The sequence below is a fragment of the Myodes glareolus genome, chromosome 12 (assembly GCF_982192425.1).
Source record: "Myodes glareolus chromosome 12, mMyoGla1.1, whole genome shotgun sequence".
Classification (NCBI taxonomy): domain Eukaryota; kingdom Metazoa; phylum Chordata; class Mammalia; order Rodentia; family Cricetidae; genus Myodes; species Myodes glareolus.
This window is the reverse complement of record NC_142037.1, coordinates 5213863-5237529: the sequence shown is the minus strand read 5'-3', so window position 1 is coordinate 5237529 and position 23667 is coordinate 5213863. Positions and strand designations below refer to the sequence as shown.

Below are 23667 nucleotides of genomic sequence, written 5' to 3'. Positions count from 1 at the left end.
CCGGACCGCCACCTCCCAGAGTTCCCACTCTATAGTCTTCCGACCTGCCTCCTTCCTCTCAAGAGCGGAAGTGACGGACTAATACACCATGGTGCAGAAACTGGCTCCGATGCGCATTAGTGGCTACATAGACTCACCTCTTCCAAGTTTCCAGCAGCGGTTTCCAGCCCAAGCGGAGGGGACCCAGCGATTGATGGTATCTTCTGACTAGGTGTCCTAGTGGAAGAGGCGGCCAAGGAAAGGTGCCAGAGCAGAGGCCCTCAAGAGAGGACCTCTAGTCGTAAAAGGAACTGCTTAGCCTTTGTCGGGTAGAAGATGGGAGTCTAGTTTGATCAAAGAGTTCTAGACCGCGCCAAGTTTGTGCTCTTTGGTCGCTTCATTCTGTGCGCTCAGGTTTGTCATTTGTGCTGTGATCCTTAACCCGAATGATATCAAGTTCAAGTTCCGACCCTGTAAATGCTGCATGAGGACTCCTGCTTGGGTTAGTGCGAGGATGGGTAGAGTTTTTCCTCGACCCTCCGGGTTGAAAGACAGCATAATTCTAATTTACCGTGGTGAGAGGGTAGTTGCATAGAAGATGCAGGTTCCTTAGTTTAAGAATCAAATCTCAAGCCGGGCAGTGGTGACGACCGCCTTTAATCCCAGCACTCGGGAGGCAGAGGCAGGCGGATCTCTGTGAGTTCGAGGCTAGCCTCGTCTACAAGAGTTAGTTTCAGGACAGGCTCCAAAGCTACAGAGAAACCCTGTCTTGAAAAACGAAACAAACAAAAAACCAAAACAACAACAAACAAACAAAGAAATCGCTGCATGAGGCGGGCAGCGGAACCATCGTAAATTATTTTGGGACAAAATGGTAGCACACAAATATTTGTAGTTTTAAATCTTCTATAGACTTAAATTTTGTAAAGTAAGAGGCTTGCTCCCCACATCCCCAGGGTAGGATTTTTCTGTGTAACAGCCCTAGCTGTTCTGGAACTAGCTCCACCTGCTTCTGCTTCCCTAGTGCTGGGATTAAAGGTGTATGCCAACACCTCCCAGCTTGATAACATAGTTTTGAAGTAATGAGGTATTTTAGAGATTGGTTAATACTTCTGCTCCACAATTAACGAGAAGACTCAAGAAAGTGCCCAAAGTATGCAATAGAAGCACAGATGGAAGTTTTGAGAGAAAATAGTGGATAGTAATGTAATATTTTCAAACTATGTTACACATATTGCTACTAATTTAAGGGCAAACATTTCATTTGTTGGTGAGACAGGGCCTTGCTATGCTATCCTTGAACTCCTGGACCCTAGTGATTTTCTTGCCTCAGGCTTTCAGCTGAGACAGTAGGCACACTCATTGCACTTAGCTATTTTTAAATTTAGTTTTTATTTTTTCATACTTATTTGGTAATTGGGAAGTGCATTGTTGGGTCTCCATTCACTTTATAATGTCAAGGTTTCCAATTAACATAATTTAAGTATAAGAAACATGGTTTTAAGTATTAATGACCTTCAGAGATTATAAGTCAGGTGGTGTCTGATGAATACCAAAACCATGAAGATGGTAGGTAGGTGCATATCAAAGTTTTGGGAAATAGTGCAGTCATATAAAAGCATTTGGGGAATGCTGTTATTTCTCCTTGTATATGGCTTATATCACTGAAACTTTGAATGTCATTTTCAAAGAATGGAGGCCAATATGAAGCTTGCAGTGGTAGAAGATGCTGTGGAGTACTGTCTGTTCCTGATGCCAGATGAAGCAAGAGACATAGAAGAACCCAAAGAGATTCTTCAGAAGTACATTGAAAGAATAATGACCCAGTTTGCACCTATACTGGTGCCTTATATCTGGCAGAATCAGCCTTTCAATCTCAAATATAAACCTGCCAAAGGTAAAGTAATCCTTCCATTTAGTGTTATCAAAGAGGCTACACCTGTAACTTTTAAAATCAGTGATGTTTGCCCATATCCATGTAAGCCCCTAAATTTAAATATATACCATATAGATCAGAATGTGGGGATTGTGGCTATTGTTGTGAACTTTAATTATGATGCTGTACTGCACAGGTCCAGGTTTACCATTTCTTCATTCATGGTTCCCTTTATTACTCAGTGCTTGACGTTCATTGTTAATGTGGTACGTTGCATTGATTGAATTCTTAAATTTTTATTTATTTTATGTGCATGGGTGTTTGCCTGCATGTATGTCTGTGCACTGTGTTCATCACATCCTCCTCTGATACAGAGGATTGTGAGCCACCATGTGGGTGCTAGAAATTGCACCCAGGTTCTCTGGAAGAGCAGCCAGTGCTCTTAACCACTGAACCATCTCTTCAGCCCCCTTATTGATTGATTTTTGTATTATGAACCATCTTTGTAGTCTAAGAATAAGTCCCACTGAATTATAGTATTATAACCCTTTCAGTGTGTTGTTGAATTTTATTAGTAAGCTTTTCATTGTTGTGCCAAAAATACCTGAGAAAAATCAGCTTAAGACTTATTTTAGTTTATGGTTTCAGAGTCCTGGCTCTGCTGTGTAACTCAGCCTGGCCTCAAACTCTTTATCCTCCTGCCTCAGCCTCCCTAGTGCTAGGATTACAAATGTGTGCCACTTTGCTCAGCTGTTAGAGGTTTTAGATACTGATTCAATATCCTTTCTAGTCATAGGCCTGATAATATTTTCTACTTCTTCATGATTGAGTCAAGACCTTAATTAGGAATTTATCCTTTTCTTATAGATTTCCCAATTTCTTCATGTGAGGCATTGATATATTTCCTTATAATCTTTTATTTTCTGTAGAAAGAGTATAACGTTCCTGCTTTCATATCTGATTGTAGGATCTCCTCTTATTTAATCTTGTTATTGGTCTGTTAATTTTGTTGCCTTCTCCCCTATTAAAACAAAACAAAACAAAAATCCCTGTTTGTTTCATTTATCTCTGTTGTAATTGTCATTTCTCCTGCTAGATTTATGCATTGCTTTTTGTTTTTCTGTTTTCTTTAAGTATAAAGTTAGAGTGCTGGTTTGAGATTTTACATAACTGTAAACTTGCTGTCACTATTTTTGCTAAATTTTATAAATTTTTGTATGTAGTATTTTCATTTTCATTTGTTCTGACTCTTGGTTGTTTAAGAGTGTGATGTTTAGCTTCTGTATAATTTTTTTTTTTTCCGAGACAGGGTTTCTCTGTAGCTTTGGAGCCTGGCTAAGAACTAGCTCTTGTAGACCAGGCTGGCCTCGAACTCACAAAGATCCTCCTGAGTGCTGAGATTAAAGGCGTATGCCTTCACCGCCCAGCCTAGCTTCTGTATACTTACAGATGTTACAACTGTTTCAAATGTTCTACAATTGAAAAAGCAGGATCCTTATATCCCCATGATACTCCCTTATCTGCTATGGTTCTGTGCCTTTTCTGGAAAGCCAGCTCTGGTCATTCTGTAGCCGCCATTCCTCCAGACAACACAGGTTTTTTTGTTTTGTTTTGTTTTTTGTTTTTGAGACAGGGTTTCTCTGTAGCTTTGGAGCCTATCCTGGAACTAACTCTTGTAGTACAGGTTGGCCTCGAACTCACAGAGATCCACCTGCCTCTGCCTCCCAAGTGCTGGAATTAAAGGCGCCTGGCAACAACACAGTTTTATGCTCACACAACCTTTAGTTTGCTTTCAAAGACGGTTTGGTTGTCAGATCCTTGTTTTAGACCCAAACTCCTAAGAAATTCACATTTCATATCTTTTTCAGAATTGAAATACCAGCTCCCAAATAATTCTTTTTTTAAAAATATTTATTTATTGGGGGCTGGAGAGATGGCTCAGAGGTTAAGAGCATTGCCTGCTCTTCCAAAGGTCCTGAGTTCAATTCCCCCCGACCACATGGTTTGTTTCCAGGTTCTGACTATGACAAACAAAGCTGCTATGAACATAGTTGAGCACATGTTCTTCTGGCACAATTGAGCATCCTTTGGACCAAAATTGGTATTACTAAGTCTTGAGGAGGGTTGTTTCCTAATTTTCTGAGAAATCGTCACACTGACATCCAAAGGGCTGTACCAGCTTGCATTCCCACCAGCAATGCAGGAGTGTTCCCTTCATCCCACAGCCTCTCCAGCGTAAGTTGTCATCAGTGTTTTTGATCTTGGCCATTCTTAACAGGTGTAAGATGAAATCTCAGAGTTGTTTTGATTTGCATTTCTGTGGTGACTAAGGATGTTGAACATTTCCTTAAGTGTCTTTCAGCCATTTTAGATTCCTCTGTTGCAAGTTCTCTGTTTAGGTCTGTACTCCATTATTTTTTAAATTGGATTATGTGATCTTTTGGTGTCCAATTTCTTGAGTTCTTTGTACATTTTGGAGATCAGACCTCTGTCTGATGTGGAGTTAGTGAAGATCTTTTCCCATTCTGTAGGCTGTTGCTTTGTCTTGTTGACCGTGTCCTTTGCTTTATAGAAGCTTTTCAGTTTCAGGAGGACCCATATTAATTGTTTTCTCAATGTCTGTGCTGCTGGGGTTCTATTTAGGAAGTGGTTCCCTATGCCAATGTGTTTAAGTGTACTTCCCACTTTCTCTTCGATAAGGTTCAGTGTGGCTGGCTTTATGTTGAGGTCTTTGATCCATTTGGACTTGAGTTTTGTGCATGATGATAGATATGGGTCTATTTTCATTCTTTTACATGTTGATATCCAGTTATGCCAGCACCATTTGTTAAATATGCTTTCTTTTTTCTATTTGATATTTTTTTGCTTCTTTATCAAAGATCAGGTGTTCGAAGATGTGTGGATTGAATCCAGGTCTTCTATTGGGTTCCATTGGTCCTCCTGTCTGTTTTTATGCCAATACCAGGCTGTTTTCAGTACTGTGGCTCTGTAGTAGAATTTGAAGTCAGGGATTGTGATGTCCCAAATAATTTCTGGAACGCAGTCAGTGGTTAGTTATTGAATAGTTATGTCTACTTTCCTTGCAGTGTCAGACGTGCCTGGGTTATGATCAGTTCTTTCTTGTTTATAGGAGGTGTTCCTGCTCATATATATGGCATGACAAAGTTTGGAGATAACATTGAGGATGAATGGTTTATTGTTTATATAATAAAGGAGATTACAAAGACACTTCCAGAGTTAGTAGCAAGGTAATGTAATTATTTTAATTATTCTAAAGGAATTCTCATTTTAAAACTTAAGTGATTTTATTTGTGTTCATTTATTATTTTTTGTCTGAAGTCTGGTAGACACACACACACACATTTTAAAGACAGTCTCGTTGTATAGTCCAGGATGGTCTGGAACTTGATGTGTAGATCGGACTGACCTCGAACTCACAGAGATCCACTTGCCATTGCCCTGTGAGTGCTGGGACTAAAGGTGTGTACCACCTTAACTGCTGAGCCATTTCACAGCCCTACTTGACTGTACTTTAGAATGACCATCTGTCCATAGTACACACACAAGTTTTTTCTGAGGAGAAGAAGGGGAAATGTATTTGATCACAGCTGGTTTATGCTCTGTGGATGTGAAAAGGGACTTTTCTCTCACTAGGATTGAAGACAACGATGGTGAATTCTTGTTAATAGAAGCTGCTGACTTTCTCCCTAAGTGGTTGGATCCTGATAATAGTGCCAATAGGGTAAGTACACCCAGGCTTAGAACACAGGTGAATTCATGCCCTGTTATTTCCTGGGTCCCTAGAGCTTCCCAGAGGTCACGAAGAGACTAAGACGTACTATTTTGCAGGTATTTTTTCATCATGGGGAGCTGTGCATTATTCCTGTGCCAAGGAAATCTGGAGGAATACCCTGGCTACCCACTACATCCCCAACAATCCAGCAGGCTTTGAGTATTATCTCAGCACACCCAGAAGCTGTTTTAGCTTCAGAATCTGTACGAGCTGCTGTGGACAGGCGCATCAGAGGGTAAGAAAGAGAACACTGATATTGTTAGCTGAGAAACATTTGGTTCAGGGCAACACAGGTTTTATTCGCATACAGAATGCCTTTAATACTCATCTGCATTTTATTGGTGGCGCTGTTCATGAAACTGACAGTTAAATTTATGGGATTTAAATTCAGAAATCACATTGATTGGTTGATTGACTGAGATAGGGTCTTGTTATGTTACCCTGGCTGGCTTTGGACTCCAAGGCTCAAGCCAACCTCTTCCCTCAACCTTCTGAGTAGCTGTGATTTCAGGTGTGTATCACTGTGACTGACTTAGGTGTAGTTTTACTTCCCATTCTAAAGTATCTCTTAGCTGGGCGGGCGGTGGTGGCAAATGCCTTTAATCCACCACTCAGGAGGCAGAGGCAGCTGGAGATCTGTGAGTTTGAGGCCAACCTGGTCTACAGAGTGAGTTCCAGGACAGTCAGGACTTCACAGAGAAACCCTGTCTCAAATCCTACCTCCAAAGTATCTTTTCTTATTTAGGTGTCTTATCAAAGTGTTATCTATAAAAATTTGATATCGGGGCTAGAATGATGGCTTCATGGTTAAACACACCTGAAGACCTGAATTCAGTTCCCAGCACCTGTGTGACCGCTCATACAGTCTGTAACTTTGCCCCAGGGAATTCCATATCCTCTTCTGGCCTCTGTGGCCATGTGTGTGGTGCACAAACATACGCATAGGCATGTATGTGGTGCACAACCATACGCATAGGCATGTATGTGGTGCACAAACATACACATAGGCATGTATGTAGTGCACAAACATACGCATAGGCATGTATGTGGTGCACAAACATACACATAGGCATGTATGTAGTGCACAAACATACGCATAGGCATGTATGTGGTGTACAAACATACACATAGGCAAAACATTCGTACATGTGAAATAATAAATTTTTAAAAATAAAGTAAAAATTGAAATTTTTGTGATTTTAGAGCTTCTTTATGGTCTTTGACCTATGTGGGCCCCTTTAGGCTTCACTTTGAAGAGAAGACAAGTTCCAATAGCACTTCAGTTCAGCGTATTCTCTCTCTCTTTTTGTTTTGTTTTTTGAATCAGGGTTTCTCTGTGTAACCTGCCCTGGCTATCCTGAAACTCACTCTGTAGACCAGGCTGGCCTCAAACTCACAGAGATTCACCTGCCTCTGCTTCCCAAGCACTGGGATTAAAGGCATTTGCCACCACTGCCTGACTCTCAACAATACTGTCTTAATGATACTAAAATTCTTGTTAAGTTGGGCATGCTAGCTAGCACCTTTAATCCTAGCACTCTGGGGCAGAGGCAGGAAGATCTCTGTGAGTTCCAGGTCAGCCAGGAGTACCCAGTGAGACCCTGAAAAAAACCCCCACAATATTTACATTAAATAGTTACAATAATTTACAATAATTACAAAAAATTACAATAAGAACATTATGCTACCTGCCACAGGTACCCAGAAAAAATTGAAGCTTCCCTTCATCGGGCACACTGCTTCCTTCCAGCTGGCATCGTGGCAGTGCTCAGACAACGACCCAGACTGGTGTCTGCTGCAGTTCAGGCCTTCTATCTACGAGACCCTATTGACTTGAGAGCCTGTCGCATATTCAAGATGTTTTTGCCTGAAACACGAATAATGGCATCTGTGAGATATTTCTTTCTTGGTCATTTAGTTTTTCTTATCACTTTAATATGTCTTTTAGAAAATCAATGCACATTTCTGTCTTTCTCTCTTTTTTTAACCTGTGTGTGTGTGTGTGTGTGTGTGTGTGTGTGTGTGTATGTGTGTGTGTGTGTGTGTGTATGTGTGTGTGTGTGTGTGTATGTGTGTGTGTGTGTGTGTGTGTGTGTGTGTGTGTGGTGTATCCAGGGCATGTTAAGAAACTCCTCATTTTGTGGCTTAGTACTACCTACTTTTGACCATATTCTTCCTACTTCTGTAATTACTTCCTTTTTACCAATAAAACATTTCATCTCTGAAGAATTATTATTTTCCACTCTCTTCTAAATTGCTGTGGTATAACTAGTGATAATCTCAGTAGTGGCAAATGAAAAGTGGGCAATAGTGTAAATTCACAGTCTGTGAATGTTTATTTCACTAGCTGCTTCTGAAAACACACAGGAAGTGATCAGGCCGCACCTCTGACTGCACCTATGTGTCTATAAACATGGAGTACATGAATGGATCAACCGTTAGGTCTGTTATTCAAACTGTTAGAAATGGTATTCAAAACTCAATTTCAAGAAAAGACTCACACATTTTGCATCTCAACGCCCAGGTCACTTTTACTAAATGTCTGTACGCACAGCTGGTACAACAGAAGTTTGTGCCGGACCGGCGGAGTGGATATGGGCTGCCACCTCCATCGCATCCCCAGTACCGAGCCCATGAATTGGGCATGAAGTTGGTAAGTTGAATGAGAAAACTACCTAACTAATTTTCCCTCCCTCCCTCCCTCCCTCCCTCCCTTTTCTCCTTCCCTTCCTTTCTTTCTCTAATATGAACGGGCTGGAGAAATGGCTCAGTGGCTAAAAGTACATGCTGCCTATAGAGGGTCCAAGTTTGATTGCCAGCATCTATAGCTAATGACTCACAGCAGCCTGTAATTCCAGCACCAGTGGGTTCCCATGCTTCAGGCGTCTGTGAGTATCTGCATTCACATGTACATGCCCATCTACACACATACACATAGATAAATAAATAACCGAATAAATTAAACAATACGTTATTTTAAAAAAGACTACACAAAGAAAGACACTCTTGAACATTAAACATCAATGATAGAGATATAAATTGATTCAATCCCTATTGCCAAAAATCTCCTGCTATTCATCAACATTTAAATTACACCTACCTTTTTTTTTGTCATTTTCACCTGAGGTAATGAATGACACAGCATAGGAACTCTACAAATAAGTCCTGAGTATGTGAGAATATAGTAAAATTCATCAATCCAAATCAGAGCATCAAGTGACTTATTCAGTAAATAGTGATCCAACAGTTGTAAAGCCATCTGAGAAAGTCAGTTCCACTTGGATTAAATAATTAAATGTAAAAATTGAAACTATAAAGTTAAAAACTATAGAAAATTATCTGACTGGGAAAGGCCTTTTAAAGTGTGGCTTGCAATCAACATTGCTTTTATTGCAAGCAATAAAAGATTGATAATTTGACCAGGTGGTGGTGGCACACGGCTTTAATCAGCACTCAGGAGGCAGAGGCAGCTGGATCTCTGTGAGTTCGAGACCAGCCTGGTCTACAAAAGCTGGTTCCAGGACAGGCTCCAAAGCTACAGAGAGACCCTGTCTTGAAAAATCCAGAAAAAAAAAAAATATATTGATACTTTGATTATGTAAGATTTCCAGCCAAGCACAGTATACATCTGTGGTTCCATTTAGAGTCTAGGAGCCAGAATGCAGCCTGTATGACAGATAGCAAAACTGTCTCAAACAACAACACAACAGTAAATGTTCTGCATGGAAAAAAAAAGTCATGTGCTCAAAAGATATCAGAAAACCCAGAGAAGGAATATTACGTGTTCCTATAGAAAAGAATATTGACTGATTAATTTTAAATATTCAGAAGCTTAACAGTTTGCAGAGAAGGAAGTACAAATGAATTTTAATTTAAAAATGAAAAAATGTTGACCTCTGTTCTTAAGAATTAATATCATTTAAAGCTACAAAATAGTTTATCACTACTAGATTGGCAAGTATAAAGATGTATGAGAACATATACTGAGTTGATAAGAATTTATAAGAATACATAAAGGAAAAAATACTCTAACGTGTTGATTGAAATAAAAATTGAGCTGGGTGTGATGGTGCATGCCTTTAATCCTAGCCCTTGGGAGGCAGAGGCAGGCCTTTGAGTTCCAGGACAGCCATGGCTCCAGAGTGAGATTGACTGGTCCCTGTGGAAACAGCCTCCACTGCCCACTAACACTGCAGTTGCACCTGCCATTTTGCTTATCATTTGCACTTCTAGAAACCTGTTTTCCAGGTGCAGAAACCACATAGACATAGTCAGGAAGCATCGTTGTAATGGTGAAAATATAGAAAACACCTTGGTGCATGTAGTGGAAGAATAGGTCAATTACGGCACGTGTGTGCAGCGAAGTAGACAAATGTGTGCTGATAGGAAGTTTTCTCCGTGCAGCAGAGCATGTGCTGCTGTTGGGTGATGAGAGGGGTGGAGGAGGATGGCACCAGGATCTGCTTGGGTGCACAGATTACTTCTGAAGGGAGATGCTGGACGTTGGTAATGATGTTTGAATTATTGTCCCATATTACTGTAATTTTAAACCAAAGGATCATAAGACAAAATCATCGTCTTGCCTTTGTCTGAGAATATGCTCAACTTACTTTCATATTTTTGTTACATTTTCATTTACTTATTTTGTGTGCATGGCAGGGTTGGGGAGCCTGCCATGGTACACAGTGGGGGTCAGAGGATAACTTTTGGGAGTTGGTTCTCTGTTTCTACTGTGTGTGTTCCAGGACAGCCAGGGCTACATAGTGAGTCCCTGTCTGAAAAAAACCCACAAAAACAAAAAAGTATTCTAAGTATTCACATGCCATTGTGTATGGTCATCTAGTTCTTGATTTGAACTAAATGGAAAGAAATTAATTTAAGACGATAGAGAGAAAAAGAAAATACAAGAATAACATAACAAAACTTCTGTCTGTCTCAACTAGGCTCATGGATTTGAGATTTTGTGCTCCAAATGTAGCCCACATTTTTCTGACTCCAGGAAATCCCTTGTGACTGCTTCACCCGTCTGGGCCAGCTTCCTCGAAAGTCTGAAGAGGAATGATTACTTTAAGGTGGGACTTGTGGTGCTTGTTTCTTTCTTCTTGTGAGTGTGTGCCTGACTGTGTTTGTTGTTTGTGTTCTCACATGTGGGGGCCAGAGGTGGGTGGAAGGGGTGTTCTTCTCACTGAACCTGGAGCTCCCAGTAGCAGATGTGGACACGTGAGAGTGGTCATGAAGGCAGTTGAAAGGGAATGCGCCTGTACATCACTGCTGCCATTGTCACTGGCCTTACCAGACAGGAATCTGAGAGTGCAGCAGGGGTATGATCAAATGCATTAAATATACATATGAAAAATGTCAAAATGATACCCGTTATCATATATAATTAGCATATGATAATGAAACACTAAAAATCAATGCATTTTGAGGCCATGTGTGGTGGCACACACATGGAATCCCAGTTTACCAGAGGCTCAGACAGGAAATTCTAAGTTCAAAGCCTTGTCTTTGTAGCTATTTCAAGGCCAGCTGAGCTACTTACAAGACCTAGTTATAGAATCATAATAAAATTGGACTGGGAATGGAGCCCAGTAGCGGAGCACTTCATATTGTATAAGTGCTGCTCTAATGGCCAGTATTGTGTTTCCAAGGGACTGATGGAAGGTTCTGTGGAGTACCAGGAAAGACTAGAAATGGCAAAGAATTACTTCCAGCTCTCCATACACCGGCCAGAAAGGTGAGTTCTAGCTAGGACCCACCACAGAGGAAGGAAGGCTGCTGGGTGGGTATTTCTTTTTCACTAGTCTATTTTATAAAAGTATCATAACTGTATGTGTAATGTGTGTATGGATGGCTATGGACACAAACTCACATCGTCAGGCTCCCATGGGCATTGTGCCTGCCCTAAGTAAGATTTTTGTTATTGCTATGAAAATAGCATAGATACTCTAGTATATGTGGAGAGTGATGTGAGAAGGAAAATATTTATACCAAAGTTGACCACTATTATTTTGATTTATTGGTTTCTAGATATTGTTACCATTTGTATCTATATTGTAGATATTTTTATTTCCATACATAATTTTACTTGTTCATTTTACTTTGAGTACAATTCTTTTTTAAGAAATTATTATTTTTACGTATATGAATGTTTTGCTAGTATGTTTGTCCACCACATGCATTCCTGGTTCCCTAAGGAAGCCAGAAGATGGGGTTAGAGAACCCCTGGAGCTGGGTTACAGACAGTTGAGAGCAGTTACAGCCAGGTAGGTGCTGGAAACTGAATCCAGTTCCTCTGGAAGAACCAGTGCTCTTAACGTCTGAGCCTGAGCCACCTCTCCAGTCCCCTGAAGTTCTTTATAACACAATATCTAAGGAAATGTTTGTTACTGAGAAAAATATACAATCTGCTTAAACATCTAATATTTTAAGCAAGTGTGGTGGTTCATGGGTGTAATCCTAGCACCCAGGAGGCTGAAGCAGGAGGATCACTGTGGCACAAATAATAAAAGCCCAGAGACAGATGCTGGGGTTCAGCCTGAAGGTCAGAAAAGCAAAGCAGCCAAGCCATTAGAGAGCTCTTACCGCTTTGAAATCTTGAGACTGAAAGAGAGCGAGTTCCTGTCTCATTCCGCCTTGTATTCCTCTCTAGTGCTGGGATTAAAGGCGTGCACCATCACCCTACCTCTGTGACTGACTAGTGTGGTTTCTGGGATTAAAGGTGTGTGCAACCACTGCCTGGCGTATATGGCTGACTGGTGTGGCTGCTTTGCCTTCTTGTCTTCAGGGAAGCTTTCCTTATTAAAACACAGATAGTATAGCACTATAGATCACTATGAGTAGGAGGCCAACTGGGCCACGTAATTGAGAGACCTTGACTCAAGAAGCAAAATAACCGGAATTTGAAAGTTTCAAGAGAGACTCCCATTTCTCACACCAGTCATTTTTCAACAGTTTCCTTTTGATTTGCTTTGGTTTGATCTTTTGATATTTGAATCAGAGTCTCGGTGTGTAGCCTTCTATAGGTCTTCTATTTTTATTCCTCTTGCCTCCTCCTCCCAAGTTCTGGAATTGAGAACTTGAACCACCATGACTGACGTTTTAAACTGTTATAAACTAAACTCCTGTCTCCCTGAAGACCTGTTCTTGAATCCCAAGGCTTAGACACCTTCTTTCATTTATTTAGACTTCCTTCATTTTATGTCTATGAGTATTTTGCCTGAATGCATTTTGTGTTCCTGGTGCCTTCAGGAGTCAGCAGAGGGCATCAGATCTCTGCAACTGGAGTTAACAGTGATTGTGAGCTGTCATGTGAGTGCCGGGAAGCAAGCCAAATGCTCTGCAAGAGCTAAGTGCTCTTAACCACTGAGCAATCTCTCCAGTCCTTAGAGATTTTTTGTTTGTTTTAACGATTTTTATGTATTTATTGTGTATAGTGTTTGCCTGCACACTAGAAGAGGGCATACAGGTGGTTGTGAGCCACCATGTGGTTGCTGGGAACTGAACTCAGGACCTCTGGAAGAACTGTCAATGTTCTTAACCTCTGGGACATTCCTCCAGCTCCATTCTTAGAGCTTTTTAAAAAATAATAACATGACTTTTTGTCTTTCTTTTGAGGCAGGGTCTTCTGTAGCCTAGGCTGGCCTTGAGTTTGTTGTTGTGTAGCTGAGCTTGAGCTTGAACTTCTGATCCTCTACCTCCCAAGGCAAGTGCTACCCGGACACTAGGCTTTCCTCATACTCCGATCCACCTGCCTCTGCCTTCCGAGTGATCACCACTGCCTGGCTCATTGTCGTAATCTTTTATTAGCACCACTAGCCTCCCCATTGTCCTTGGTCTGGTCTGTAGCTTCTGTTTATTATCCGTGTCCTGCACCCTTCTTCCTCATTGTCCCTCCACACCCTTATTTCTTCAACTGTGTCTATACCTAAACTTGGTTCTCAACCTCTAATAACTTTTTCACTTTAACGATTAGAGCCAGGAAAATATACCTTTGGTCGTGCTAATCTCCCATCTTTTAAAAATTTATTGGAGATTACAACAATGAAAATATGCATGCACCTTAAGTATCCATCCAAAATAGATAAATGAATTGCCGTGTATTTTTCTTTTCAGATTCTTTTTTTTTTTTTTAAGTAACAGAGAAAATTGTGCATGTGTTTCATGTATAATGTGGTCATTTTTTTGTTTTGTTTTTGTTTTTCGAGTCAGGATTTCTCTGTGTAGCCTTGTCTGTCCCGGTACTTGCTCTGTGTAGACCAGGCTGGCATCAAACTTACAGAGATCCACCTGCCTCTGCCTCCTGAGTGCTGAAATTGCCAAGGTGTGCACCACCACTGCCCGACCTCAATGTGGTATTTTAAAATCTGTATCCACTGCAGAATGTCAAATCTAAGTAAAATGTGTATTACCTCATATACACTTGAGATGCACCGACACTGCGTGGTGAGAGGCGAGCACTCGGTACATGTGTGCCATAGCGCACTTGTGAAACTCAGAGACAACTTGCAGGAGTCGGTTCTCTCCTTCCACCATGCAGGTCCTGACAGTCAAACTCGGGTCGTCAGGATTGGTAGCAGGTACCTTTACCCACTGATCCATGTTTCAGGTCCTATCTCTTCTTAAAAAAACAAAACAAAAAAACATATCTGGGCGGTGGTGGCGCATGCCTTTTATCTCAGCACTCGGGAGGCAGAGGCAGGCAGATCTCTATGAGTTCGAGGCCAGCCTGGTCTACAAGAGCTAGTTCCAGGACAGGCTCTAAAGCTTCAGAGAAACCCTGTCTCGAAAAACAAAAACAAAAAACAAAATCTTGTCCACACCCTAATAAAAGTAATTAATTGCCCTCTTTCATGTTTCTTTAGCATTTGCTGTTCTAAAATGACTGTTTTTCCCATTTTTTTTTTTTTTTGAAAATCACTTTTAGGGTTTTGTTTGTTGGTTGCTTCTCAGTATCTTTTTTTAGTCCATGCCTGCCTCAACCTTTGGCATAGCTGAGACTGCTTTTGAAGTCCTTAACCCTCCTGCCTCCACCTTTCGGAAGCTGGGATTACAGACGTCCCTGCCACACCCTCCTGCCTCCACCTTTCAGGAGCTGGGATTACAGACGTCCCTGCCACACCCACCTGTGTTTGGCCATTTATTATTCTTTTCTTGCCCAGTCATGTCTGCATAACATGGGGTCGGGATAATTTATTACTTATGTGATTTTTCAAAGTATCCAACTGTTTACTAAATTTGCTTCATCTAAATAGTTCTGATGGTTCCATCAGTGTAGAGAATAAGTCATGTCACCTACACACCATCATAAAGAATGCTTGTGTCTTTCATTGTTTATAGTTCACTTGCTATGAGTCCTGGTGAGGAAATCTTAACCGTGTTGCAGACACTGCCGTTTGATGTTGAGGAGCTCAGGAAAGAAGGAACTGATCTTCCTCCTGAGGATGGTGAGTGATGGGCCAGGAGCAGAGCAGGAAGCAAAGAAAGGAGGGCCTGTCCTGCGACATGGCTCACCTGCTTTCTTTTTCAGATGATCAGTGGTTAGTCCTCTCACCAGACCAGCTGGACCAGCTGCTGCAAGATGCTGCAGGCCGAAAAGAATCACAGCCCATTTCCCAGAAGGAGGAGGAGCAGAACTATGATGTAGTGCAGGTCTCAGACAGCGTGAAGGCCTTCATCTCCAAAGTCTCAACCCACAAAGGGGCAGAACTGCCAAGGTAGCTATGCTAAAGCAGAAATGCCCAGTTATTCCTAATGTGGAAGTCAAAAAGGGAAAATGTAGTGGCATTTCAACTGTATTTTAATAAAGACTGCCTGGCCAGGTAGTGGCACACGCTTTTAATCCCAGCACTTGGGAGGCAGAGGCCAGCCTGGTCTACAAGAACTAGTTCCAGGACAGGCTCCAAAGCTACAGAGAAACCCTGTGTTGAAAAACAAAGCAAAACAAGACAAAACAAAACAAACAAACAAACAAATGCTGCCTGAAGATCTGAGAGTAGAACAGTCCCACTGGTCAGCCTTACAGACCAGATTATGGTAGCACATACCTTTAATCTCAGTGGCCATAATGACATGCACCTTTAATCCCAGTAACCACACTAGTTGCCATAGAAACTGGGTGGAGCATGCCTTTAATGATGGTGGTGCACACCTTTAATCCCAGCCCTAGAAAGGAATATAAGATGGGGGGTGGTTTGGAGCAGGAGAGACAGCTCTCAGAGAGTCTCATTGTGAGATTCCTGGAGGCAGGATCGTCATTTCAGACTGAGGTTGAGGTAAGAGCCAGTGGCTGGCTGGCTGCTTTGCTTTTCAGATCTTCAGGTTGAACCCCAATTTCTGACCCTGAGTGTTTATTAATTGTGCTTCAAGAAAGTATCATTTCCACTTTGGTTTTTCTCTGTTTTGTTTTGTTTGAGTCTTCCTGTGTTGTCCTGGTTTCAAATTCCTGAGCTCACAAGCAGACTGAAATCTTGAAACTCAAAGAGAGGGATTAAAGAAACTCATCATAGGCAGAAAGAATCACAGAACTGTGAAGCTGTTTGTGGCAAGTAACTGGGAAAAAGGAGGTAGAATTGAACAGCAAATATCTCTTTTCTTTTTGGTTGAAATCGGATTGACCCAGAAGTTGTGCACACCATTGAGTTAGAGATTGTGTACACTATTGGCCCAGAGGCCGTGCAGACCACTGACCCAGAGGCCGTGCACACCACTGTCCCAGAGACTGTGCATACCTCTCACTGACCCAGAGGCCGTGCACACCACTCACTGACCCAGAGGCCATGCACACACTGTCCCAGAAGCCATGCACACCACTCACTGACCCAGAGGCCGTGCACACACTGTCCCAGAAGCCGTGCACACCACTCACTGACCCAGAGGCCGTGCACACACTGTCCCAGAGACCGTGCACGCCACTGACCCAGAGGCCGTGCACACACTGTCCCAGAAGCCGTGCACACCACTCACTGACCCAGAGGCCGTGCACGCCACTGACCCAGAGGCCGTGCACACCACTCACTGACCCAGAGGCCGTGCACACCATTGGCCCAGGGACTGTACACAATAAGAAGTACACCTTGCTGAGCTTCTTCTCTAGGCCAGTGAAACCTTGTCAGTGTTACTATTCCTGAACTGTAAGAAAAGACAGAGTTCATGCACATTATTTGTTGTTAAGAGGGAAAAGATAAGGGAGAGTGCAATTTGTTAAGCTTTGATTTTTGTTATTGCTGTTTTCTTGCCTTAAATTCACATAAAATCATGATCATCTTGACTACATCTCCCATGTGCTGGGGCTAAAGACATAAACTTGACATCCTATAAGAATAAGTGTTATAAGTGAACTCAGATAAATCATGCTTTTACCATGTGTCTTGTGGGGAGTAAAGAGCAGATAGGTCACCAAATGCATATGCTTAAATGTATGATAACAAGGTGTAATTTTTGCTTTTCTTTGATCAGATTTTTGTATTTCTATTGTCACTCAAACAAACACAAGGATTTTTTCTTGTTGATTTAAACTATGATTACCATAGGTATTCCTTTCTTGGATATTTCTGGTAGCACCATCTTAGAACATGCCTCAGAGAACTGTGATCAGGATAAATTACATGGCCTTTTCCCTTTTATCTTTCAGAGACCCTTCTGAGGCTCCAATTACTTTTGATGCAGATTCTTTTCTTAATTATTTTGATAAGATTTTAGGTGAGTTACAGTGTGGTGTTTACTTTTATTTTGAAACTGTGACGAGGCATCACTGCTGTTAGAGCACTGGGACATTAGGTCATTTACGAGTCAAAATACTACTTTCTTTTGATAGTTTTGAGTTGTTTTTAACCATAAATTACTGCCTGGTTGAATCACTTTACAGAGGTAACCTATTAGTGCTTGACTTGCTAGCTGCTAACTGACAGAGTGCACAAACATTTTATGTTTTGAGAGGATTTTAATTGGCTTCCATATTTCGTTTTTTTGTCTTTTCTTTCACACTGACTATTTTAGAAATCAATAAGAAAATAAGAGACAACACAGAGGGCTGGGGAGATGGCTCAGTCAATAGAGTGTTTGCTGCATAGGAGCATGAGGACCTGAGTTCAGATCGCTGGCACTAACTTAAAAAGCTAGGCACAGATCTTTCTGTGCCTCTGAGAAACGAAGGGACAGAAATAGATAGGCAGATCCCTGGAGCTTGCTGAGGAGCTCCGGGTTCAGTGGAGAGACGGTGTCAAAGTACAAGGTGAAGCACGTGCTTGTGTGTACACACACACAACAAAACCCAAGGTTTGAACAGGCTGTGCACTGAAGAGTAACCAGTTCATCCTTGAAAATAGCTAACTCTTCCTAGTAAGCAAGCAAATGTAAAATAAAAGCATGATTTTTTTCTTACCTTATTGAAAAAAATTAACCAGCTATTTTAAAGGGTTAGAGAAATAAACACCATCACCTCTGTGGGGGAGAAGTAAGTCTAAGTTGTCTTTTCTAAGGACATTTTGAGAATCTAGGAAGCCCCTTATTTTTGACTTAGCAATTTCACTTCAGAGATTTATTCTGTGAAAGTGATAAACGGTCACTGATGATCATTTCAGTGCTTTTTTTTTTTTGTAGCAACAAAATTCTAATGACCAAGAGAAATGGGTAAATAAAGCACTGTGTTATGAATTTGCGCAATCATAATAAAGTATGAAGTCATCTGTGTAGTTTGTAAGAAGGCCTACAAGACACAGTGTGTAGAAAAGCAGACCACTTCACTGTGAGCACATCTGGGTTAAGAAGGAAGCCATGGGGTGGCTTGTTGGTTTTTTAGGGGGCTGGAATTTGGTTCTCAGCACCCGTATCAGGCAGCTCACAAGCTCCAGCTCCAGGGCGTCTGATGCCCTCTTCTGGCCCGTGGGCATGTGTCTGTACACACACAAATGAAAATCTTTTATCTGTATTTGCATGTTCCTGTGCACAGACCTGTATTTATTACATCTGACATCTGGACTCCATCTAACTGTTCAAAGATGTCTCAGAGAGTAGCTGGATGTTGACGTCAATGTATATTTATGTCATTTTCTAATTTTAAATTAAAAAATGTCCCTGTAATTTAAAGATTTATTTTATATATGAATATTTTGCTTATAAATTTATGTGCGTCATGTGTGTGCCTTTCCTGAGGAGGCTGGAGAGGGTGTTGGATATCCTGGAACTAGAGCTCCAGATGGTTGTAAGCTGCCTGGTGGGTGCTGAGAATCCAAGACAAGTGCTCTTAACCTCTGAGCCACCTTTCCAGCTCCATATTTTTAATCTGTATTTTTTATGGTGCTGGAGATCAAACCCAGGGCCTCATACATGGTAGGCATGTTTTCTACCACTAAACTCAGTTTTTACATACTTTCAACTCAGTTTTTATTTTACTTTTTTAAAAAGATTTATTTATTATGTATAGTGTTCTGCCTGTATGTCTGCCTGCAGGCCAGAAAAGGACATCAGATCTCATTATAGAAATTGAATTCAGGACCTCTGGAAGAGTAGCCAGTGCTCTTAACTGCTGAGCCATTTCCCCAGCCCCCCAACCCAGTTTTTAAATAGAAAATATTATTACTATTATTATTATTAGTGTGTGTGCATTATGTGTGTGGGGTAGTGTATGTATAAACAGCACATGGTGTCAAGGTCAGGCAGAGGATAACTTTGTGGAATAGTTTTCTCCTTCTTCCTTCAGGGATCTAACTCAGATCATCAGGTTACACAGCAAATACCTATCCTTGGGAACCATCTCAACAGCCCAATGTTTCATTTTATTTGTTTATTTATTTTGGTTTTTTTAAGACAGGATTTCTCTGTGTCACAGCCTTGTCTGTCCTGGAACTCACTCTGTTAGACCAGGCAGGCCTCCAACTCACAGAGACCCACCTGTCTCTGTCTCCCCGAGTGCTGGGATTAAAGGAGTGCACCACCACTGTCTGGCTTCATCTTTTTTAAAAAATATTTTCAGTTAATCAAATTCACTTTAAAAAACTAGTCGAATCTTTTGGCTCAGCCTATTCATGGTTCTATAAATGTCTCCCTGAATCATCATTTTTGGGAAAGGATCTTTACAAAATAGTTGGGTTAACTCATTTGGTCCTTGTGGAATATTCCAATCCTTTGTAACCTTGCTCAAAAATTTTTACCGAGTTGCCAGTGCGCGCCTTTAATCCCAGCACTTGGGAGGCAGAGGCAGGTGGATCTCTGTGAGTTTGAGGCCAGCCTGGTCTACAAGAGCTCTAGTTCCAGGACAGGCTCCAAAGCTACAGAGAAACCCTGTCTAGAAAAACCAAAAAAAAAAAAAAAAAAAAAAAAAAAAAATTCCTAGTAGTACTTTCTGTGTCTTGGTCAATATAGGAACAAAACCTCAAGAGTCAGACCCTGATGATCTGGATGAAGATGAAGAAGATGACTTTGGATGTTTAGACAGTGATGAGGACTTGGACTTTGAAACTCAGGACTCCGAGTCTCTGAAAGGAGCTCTTGGCAGTCTCAAGTCCTATATGGCTCAGATGGATCAGGAACTGGCACACACCAGCATGGGCAAGAGCTTCAGTACACGGAAGCAGGAAGTAAGTGTTTTTACCCTCTCATTCTCCATGTGTCGGAGAATGACAGTCATATTTAATCCGAGTTTTCCTTTCTTTTCTTTTGATTTGTGAGGTTTGAAATAAATGAGTGCTAATTTTATTGCTGGCTGATTGATTTTAAGAATTGACCCCAGGGACCGGGATACATGTAGTCTCCATCACTAAGCTATATTCTCAGCCCCAGGAATGCTAGTTTTCCCTAATTTGAAGTTTATAATCTGCCTTTTCCTTTCAGTGGTGAGGGCGCAAGGAAGGACTTTGTGCTCCAGTGCCTGCTCTACCACCAACTGCCGCCTCCTTCAGAGCCTCAGGGTTTTACAAGTGACCATCCCTGCTCAGCCTCTTTTGTAGTTATGAATTATAGGCACATGTCATTGTACCTGGCCCCTATAATCTTTGATTTTATACCAATGTGCAAGGACCAATGAGTTAACCCAACGACTTTGTAAAAATCCCACACTATGTCTGTGCTGGGGTGAGAAGAGAGCATTGAGTCTCTGAGAGCAGTCACGGTGTTTGCAGGACACCTGGTTCTCTACTTGGGTGTTGTCACTGAAACTCACCGTCATGATGACGCAGAGATGCTCTGAGCTGCTGGACCATCCCTCCAGCCCCCAGAGTTCAATTCTTTATGCTATGATTTTTCAGGATTTAAAGTAAAGAATCATTATGTACTCAAATTAGCTTGTGATTATTACTACTACTGCCATTATAATGAATTTTTTTCTTTTCCTTTGTGTGTGGTGCTTGGAAGGTTATGGAGTGAGTAGATTTTTGAGATAGTTGAGATAGAGCCCCACTTTGTAGTCCAAGCTGACCTCAAAGTTGAGCTGGAATTACAGGCATGGGCAACTAACTGGGTCTAGCAATACGTAGATTCTTTTCTTTTTCTTTTTTTTTTTTTTTAAAGAGAGAAGAGGGGCTGGAGTAATGAGAATCCACATTGTAGGAGAGAACCAACTCCCCAAAATTGACCTCTGAATTCAGAGCACCTGTACACATATCAAACACAGACACACACACAAAGAATCAACCTTTAAAAAATGTAAAGGGAACCGGGCGGTGGTGGCAAGTGGATCTCTGTGAGTTCAAGGCCAGCCTGGTCTACAGAGCAAGTTCCAGGACAGTCAAGACTACACAGAGAAACTCTGTCTTGAAAAACAAAAACAAACAAAAATGTAAAGAAAGCTGAGAGGAGCTTAAGTATCTAAGAAAAAAATAACTTCAATCGTAATTGTTTCCTGTTTTCCTAGTTTAGATTCAAATTTAGAATTCTCCCGTTCTCATAGTCATCTTAGTGTTTTTGACAACACTGTTTAGCCAGCAGGAGACATTATGGGAATAGCACAGACATTAGAGCATTGTGAATCAGGGTTTGGAATACTGCTTGGCCATCTACTGTGCATTGTCTAACTAACCAGTCACCCCCGTGTCCTAGAATTAGCATGAGATTACAGCAAAGCCAAGGGAGCCATAGGTAATGTGAGCTCTGTGCTTTACCCATCTAGACCACATTTAAAACTATAATTGCTTTCACCTTAATAGAAATTGTTAGATTAGATTTAATTGTAAATAAATATTGCACAAGGATCTTGTTATAATAAGGGCCTTTTTTTGTTGGTATGTTTGTTTATTTATTTATTTATTTATTTATTTATTTATTTATTTATTTTGAGGTAGGGTTTCACTGTTTAGCCCTGGCTGTCCTCTCTGTGGATCAGGCTGGCCTTGAAGCACAGAGATCCACTTAAAGACACCACCACACCAGGCACTAATGGCCTTTATTAAGCCAAATGGGCAAAGAGCTGAAATTTTCTGTTTGGGAAGTCCTAAGAGATTCAGGCAGTTAAGTTAGTGGACCACAGTTCAAGTAACAAAGATATAAAGGTCAATAGGTCAAGATGCAATTTTTCAAATCTTTTCCTCCAGCCTGTGAAATAGGAGACCCAGGTAGCAAACTGGATGCTTTGTAGTTAGACGCCACTTAAAAGATTGTGGTCAGGAACCAAAAAGGAAATTTAACTTTTTTCATTTGAAGGAAAATTTAGATTTTTCTCTTTCATTGATGTATTAATATTAACGCAGGCTATGAGTGTACCTCTTTATGTTAGCTATCTCTTTTGGGTTATTTCAAAGCAGGGGCAGACGTTTTTGCTCACTTTGTAGGAATGCTATAGAACAATCCTTTTCTACACTATGAATGTGTATTACTCTCATTGGTTAATAAAAAGCTGACAGGCCAGTAGCTGGGCAGGAAGTTAGGTAGGAAAGCCAAGCTGAGAATGATAGGAAGGAGCAGGGCAGAGTCAGCTGCCTAGGAAGCAAGACATGCTAGAGGACAGGTGAAGCCACAGCCACGTGGCCATGCATAGATTAATAGAAATGGGTTAATTTAAATGTAAGAATGAACCAGTAACAAGCCTGAGCTATCAGCTGATCAATTATAATTCATATTCTGCCTCTGAGTCAGTTATTTGGGTCTGGGCAGTCAGGACAGGAAATGTCCATTATATAGAAACTCTTTTGAGACAGAAATGTGTCACATTCTTTAGAACTAAGCTTGTTTTAAGACAAGATCTCTAGTCCAGATTGTCCTTAAACTCTCTGTGTAGCTGAGGATGATCTTGAATTTCTGATCCTCTGGCTTCCACCTCTCAAGTGCTAGGATTACAGGCATGTGCCATCACCACACCTGATGGAACCAGGTGTTAATGTATGCATCAAATCACATTATTAGAGCTCATTTTCACTTTATGTCACCAAGGATTAGAAATTTCATTTTTAATTTGGAATTCACACACACACACACACACACACACACACACACACACACACATATATATTATTGCTAAGTTATTGCATTTTACTGTAACTAACAAACAACCTAAGGGTTAATATCTCATGTTGTTCTCTCTCTTCCTCTCTCTAGAAGGACCTTCCATCCCAGACTGCAAATAACAATTCAGATGAGGAAGACTCAGGTGCAGGAGATTGCATTGAAGCAGTGGATGTAGACCTGAACCTGGTTTCAAATATACTGGAATCCTACAGCTCCCAAGCTGGCCTGGCAGGACCTGCTTCCAACCTGTTACACAGCATGGGTGTGCGACTCCCTGACAACGCTGATCACAACCCCCAAGGAAAGCCAGTGAAGGGTTAGCCTGCACATCAGCTGAATAAACAATAAATTCCCACTGACTAGACCATTAGTCAAGTGTCCTATTTCTAGTTGGCTGTTCATAAGAATGTCTGCCTTAGCTGGGTGGTGGTGGTGCACACCTTCAATCCCAGCACTCCAGAGGCTGAGGCAGGCGGATCTCTGCAAGTTTGAGGCCAGCCTGGTCTACAGAGCAAGTTCCAGGAAGGCTCCAAAGCTACACAGAGAAACCCTGTCTCAAACAAACAAAAAACAATAATAATAATTA

At 41.3% G+C, this 23667-nt stretch overlaps 1 protein-coding gene across 4 annotated transcripts; it reads left to right on the top strand.

Moving 5' to 3' along the window:
• The first annotated feature begins 63 nt into the window (after positions 1-63).
• Ecd (ecdysoneless cell cycle regulator) lies at positions 64-23451 on the top strand. 4 transcript variants are annotated; one of them, XM_048426508.3, is made up of 14 exons: positions 64-196; positions 1671-1876; positions 4986-5103; positions 5510-5597; positions 5705-5883; positions 7346-7538; positions 8173-8301; positions 10592-10720; positions 11300-11385; positions 14988-15094; positions 15178-15364; positions 17281-17348; positions 20010-20224; positions 23172-23451. In XM_048426508.3, the coding sequence occupies exons 2-14, from the start codon at positions 1672-1674 to the stop codon at positions 23400-23402; spliced, it is 1935 nt and encodes a 644-aa protein (XP_048282465.1). In that variant the 5' UTR covers positions 64-196; position 1671; the 3' UTR covers positions 23403-23451. The 4 variants fall into 4 exon arrangements, with proteins under 4 accessions (XP_048282465.1, XP_048282464.1, XP_048282463.1 ...); XM_048426507.3 differs by having other exon boundaries at positions 89-242; XM_048426506.3 differs by having other exon boundaries at positions 89-393.
• The last annotated feature ends 216 nt before the right edge of the window (positions 23452-23667 follow it).

Bases quoted from the DNA above. Each gene is read 5' to 3' on its own strand.
- Ecd (XM_048426508.3), top strand. From the start codon at position 1,672: ATGGAGGCCAATATGAAGCTTGCAGTGGTAGAAGATGCTGTGGAGTAC. The intron at 15,095-15,177 runs GTGAGTGATGGG...TTTCTTTTTCAG, and splicing joins TGATCTTCCTCCTGAGGATG to ATGATCAGTGGTTAGTCCTC. The intron at 17,349-20,009 runs GTGAGTTACAGT...TGGTCAATATAG, and splicing joins TTATTTTGATAAGATTTTAG to GAACAAAACCTCAAGAGTCA.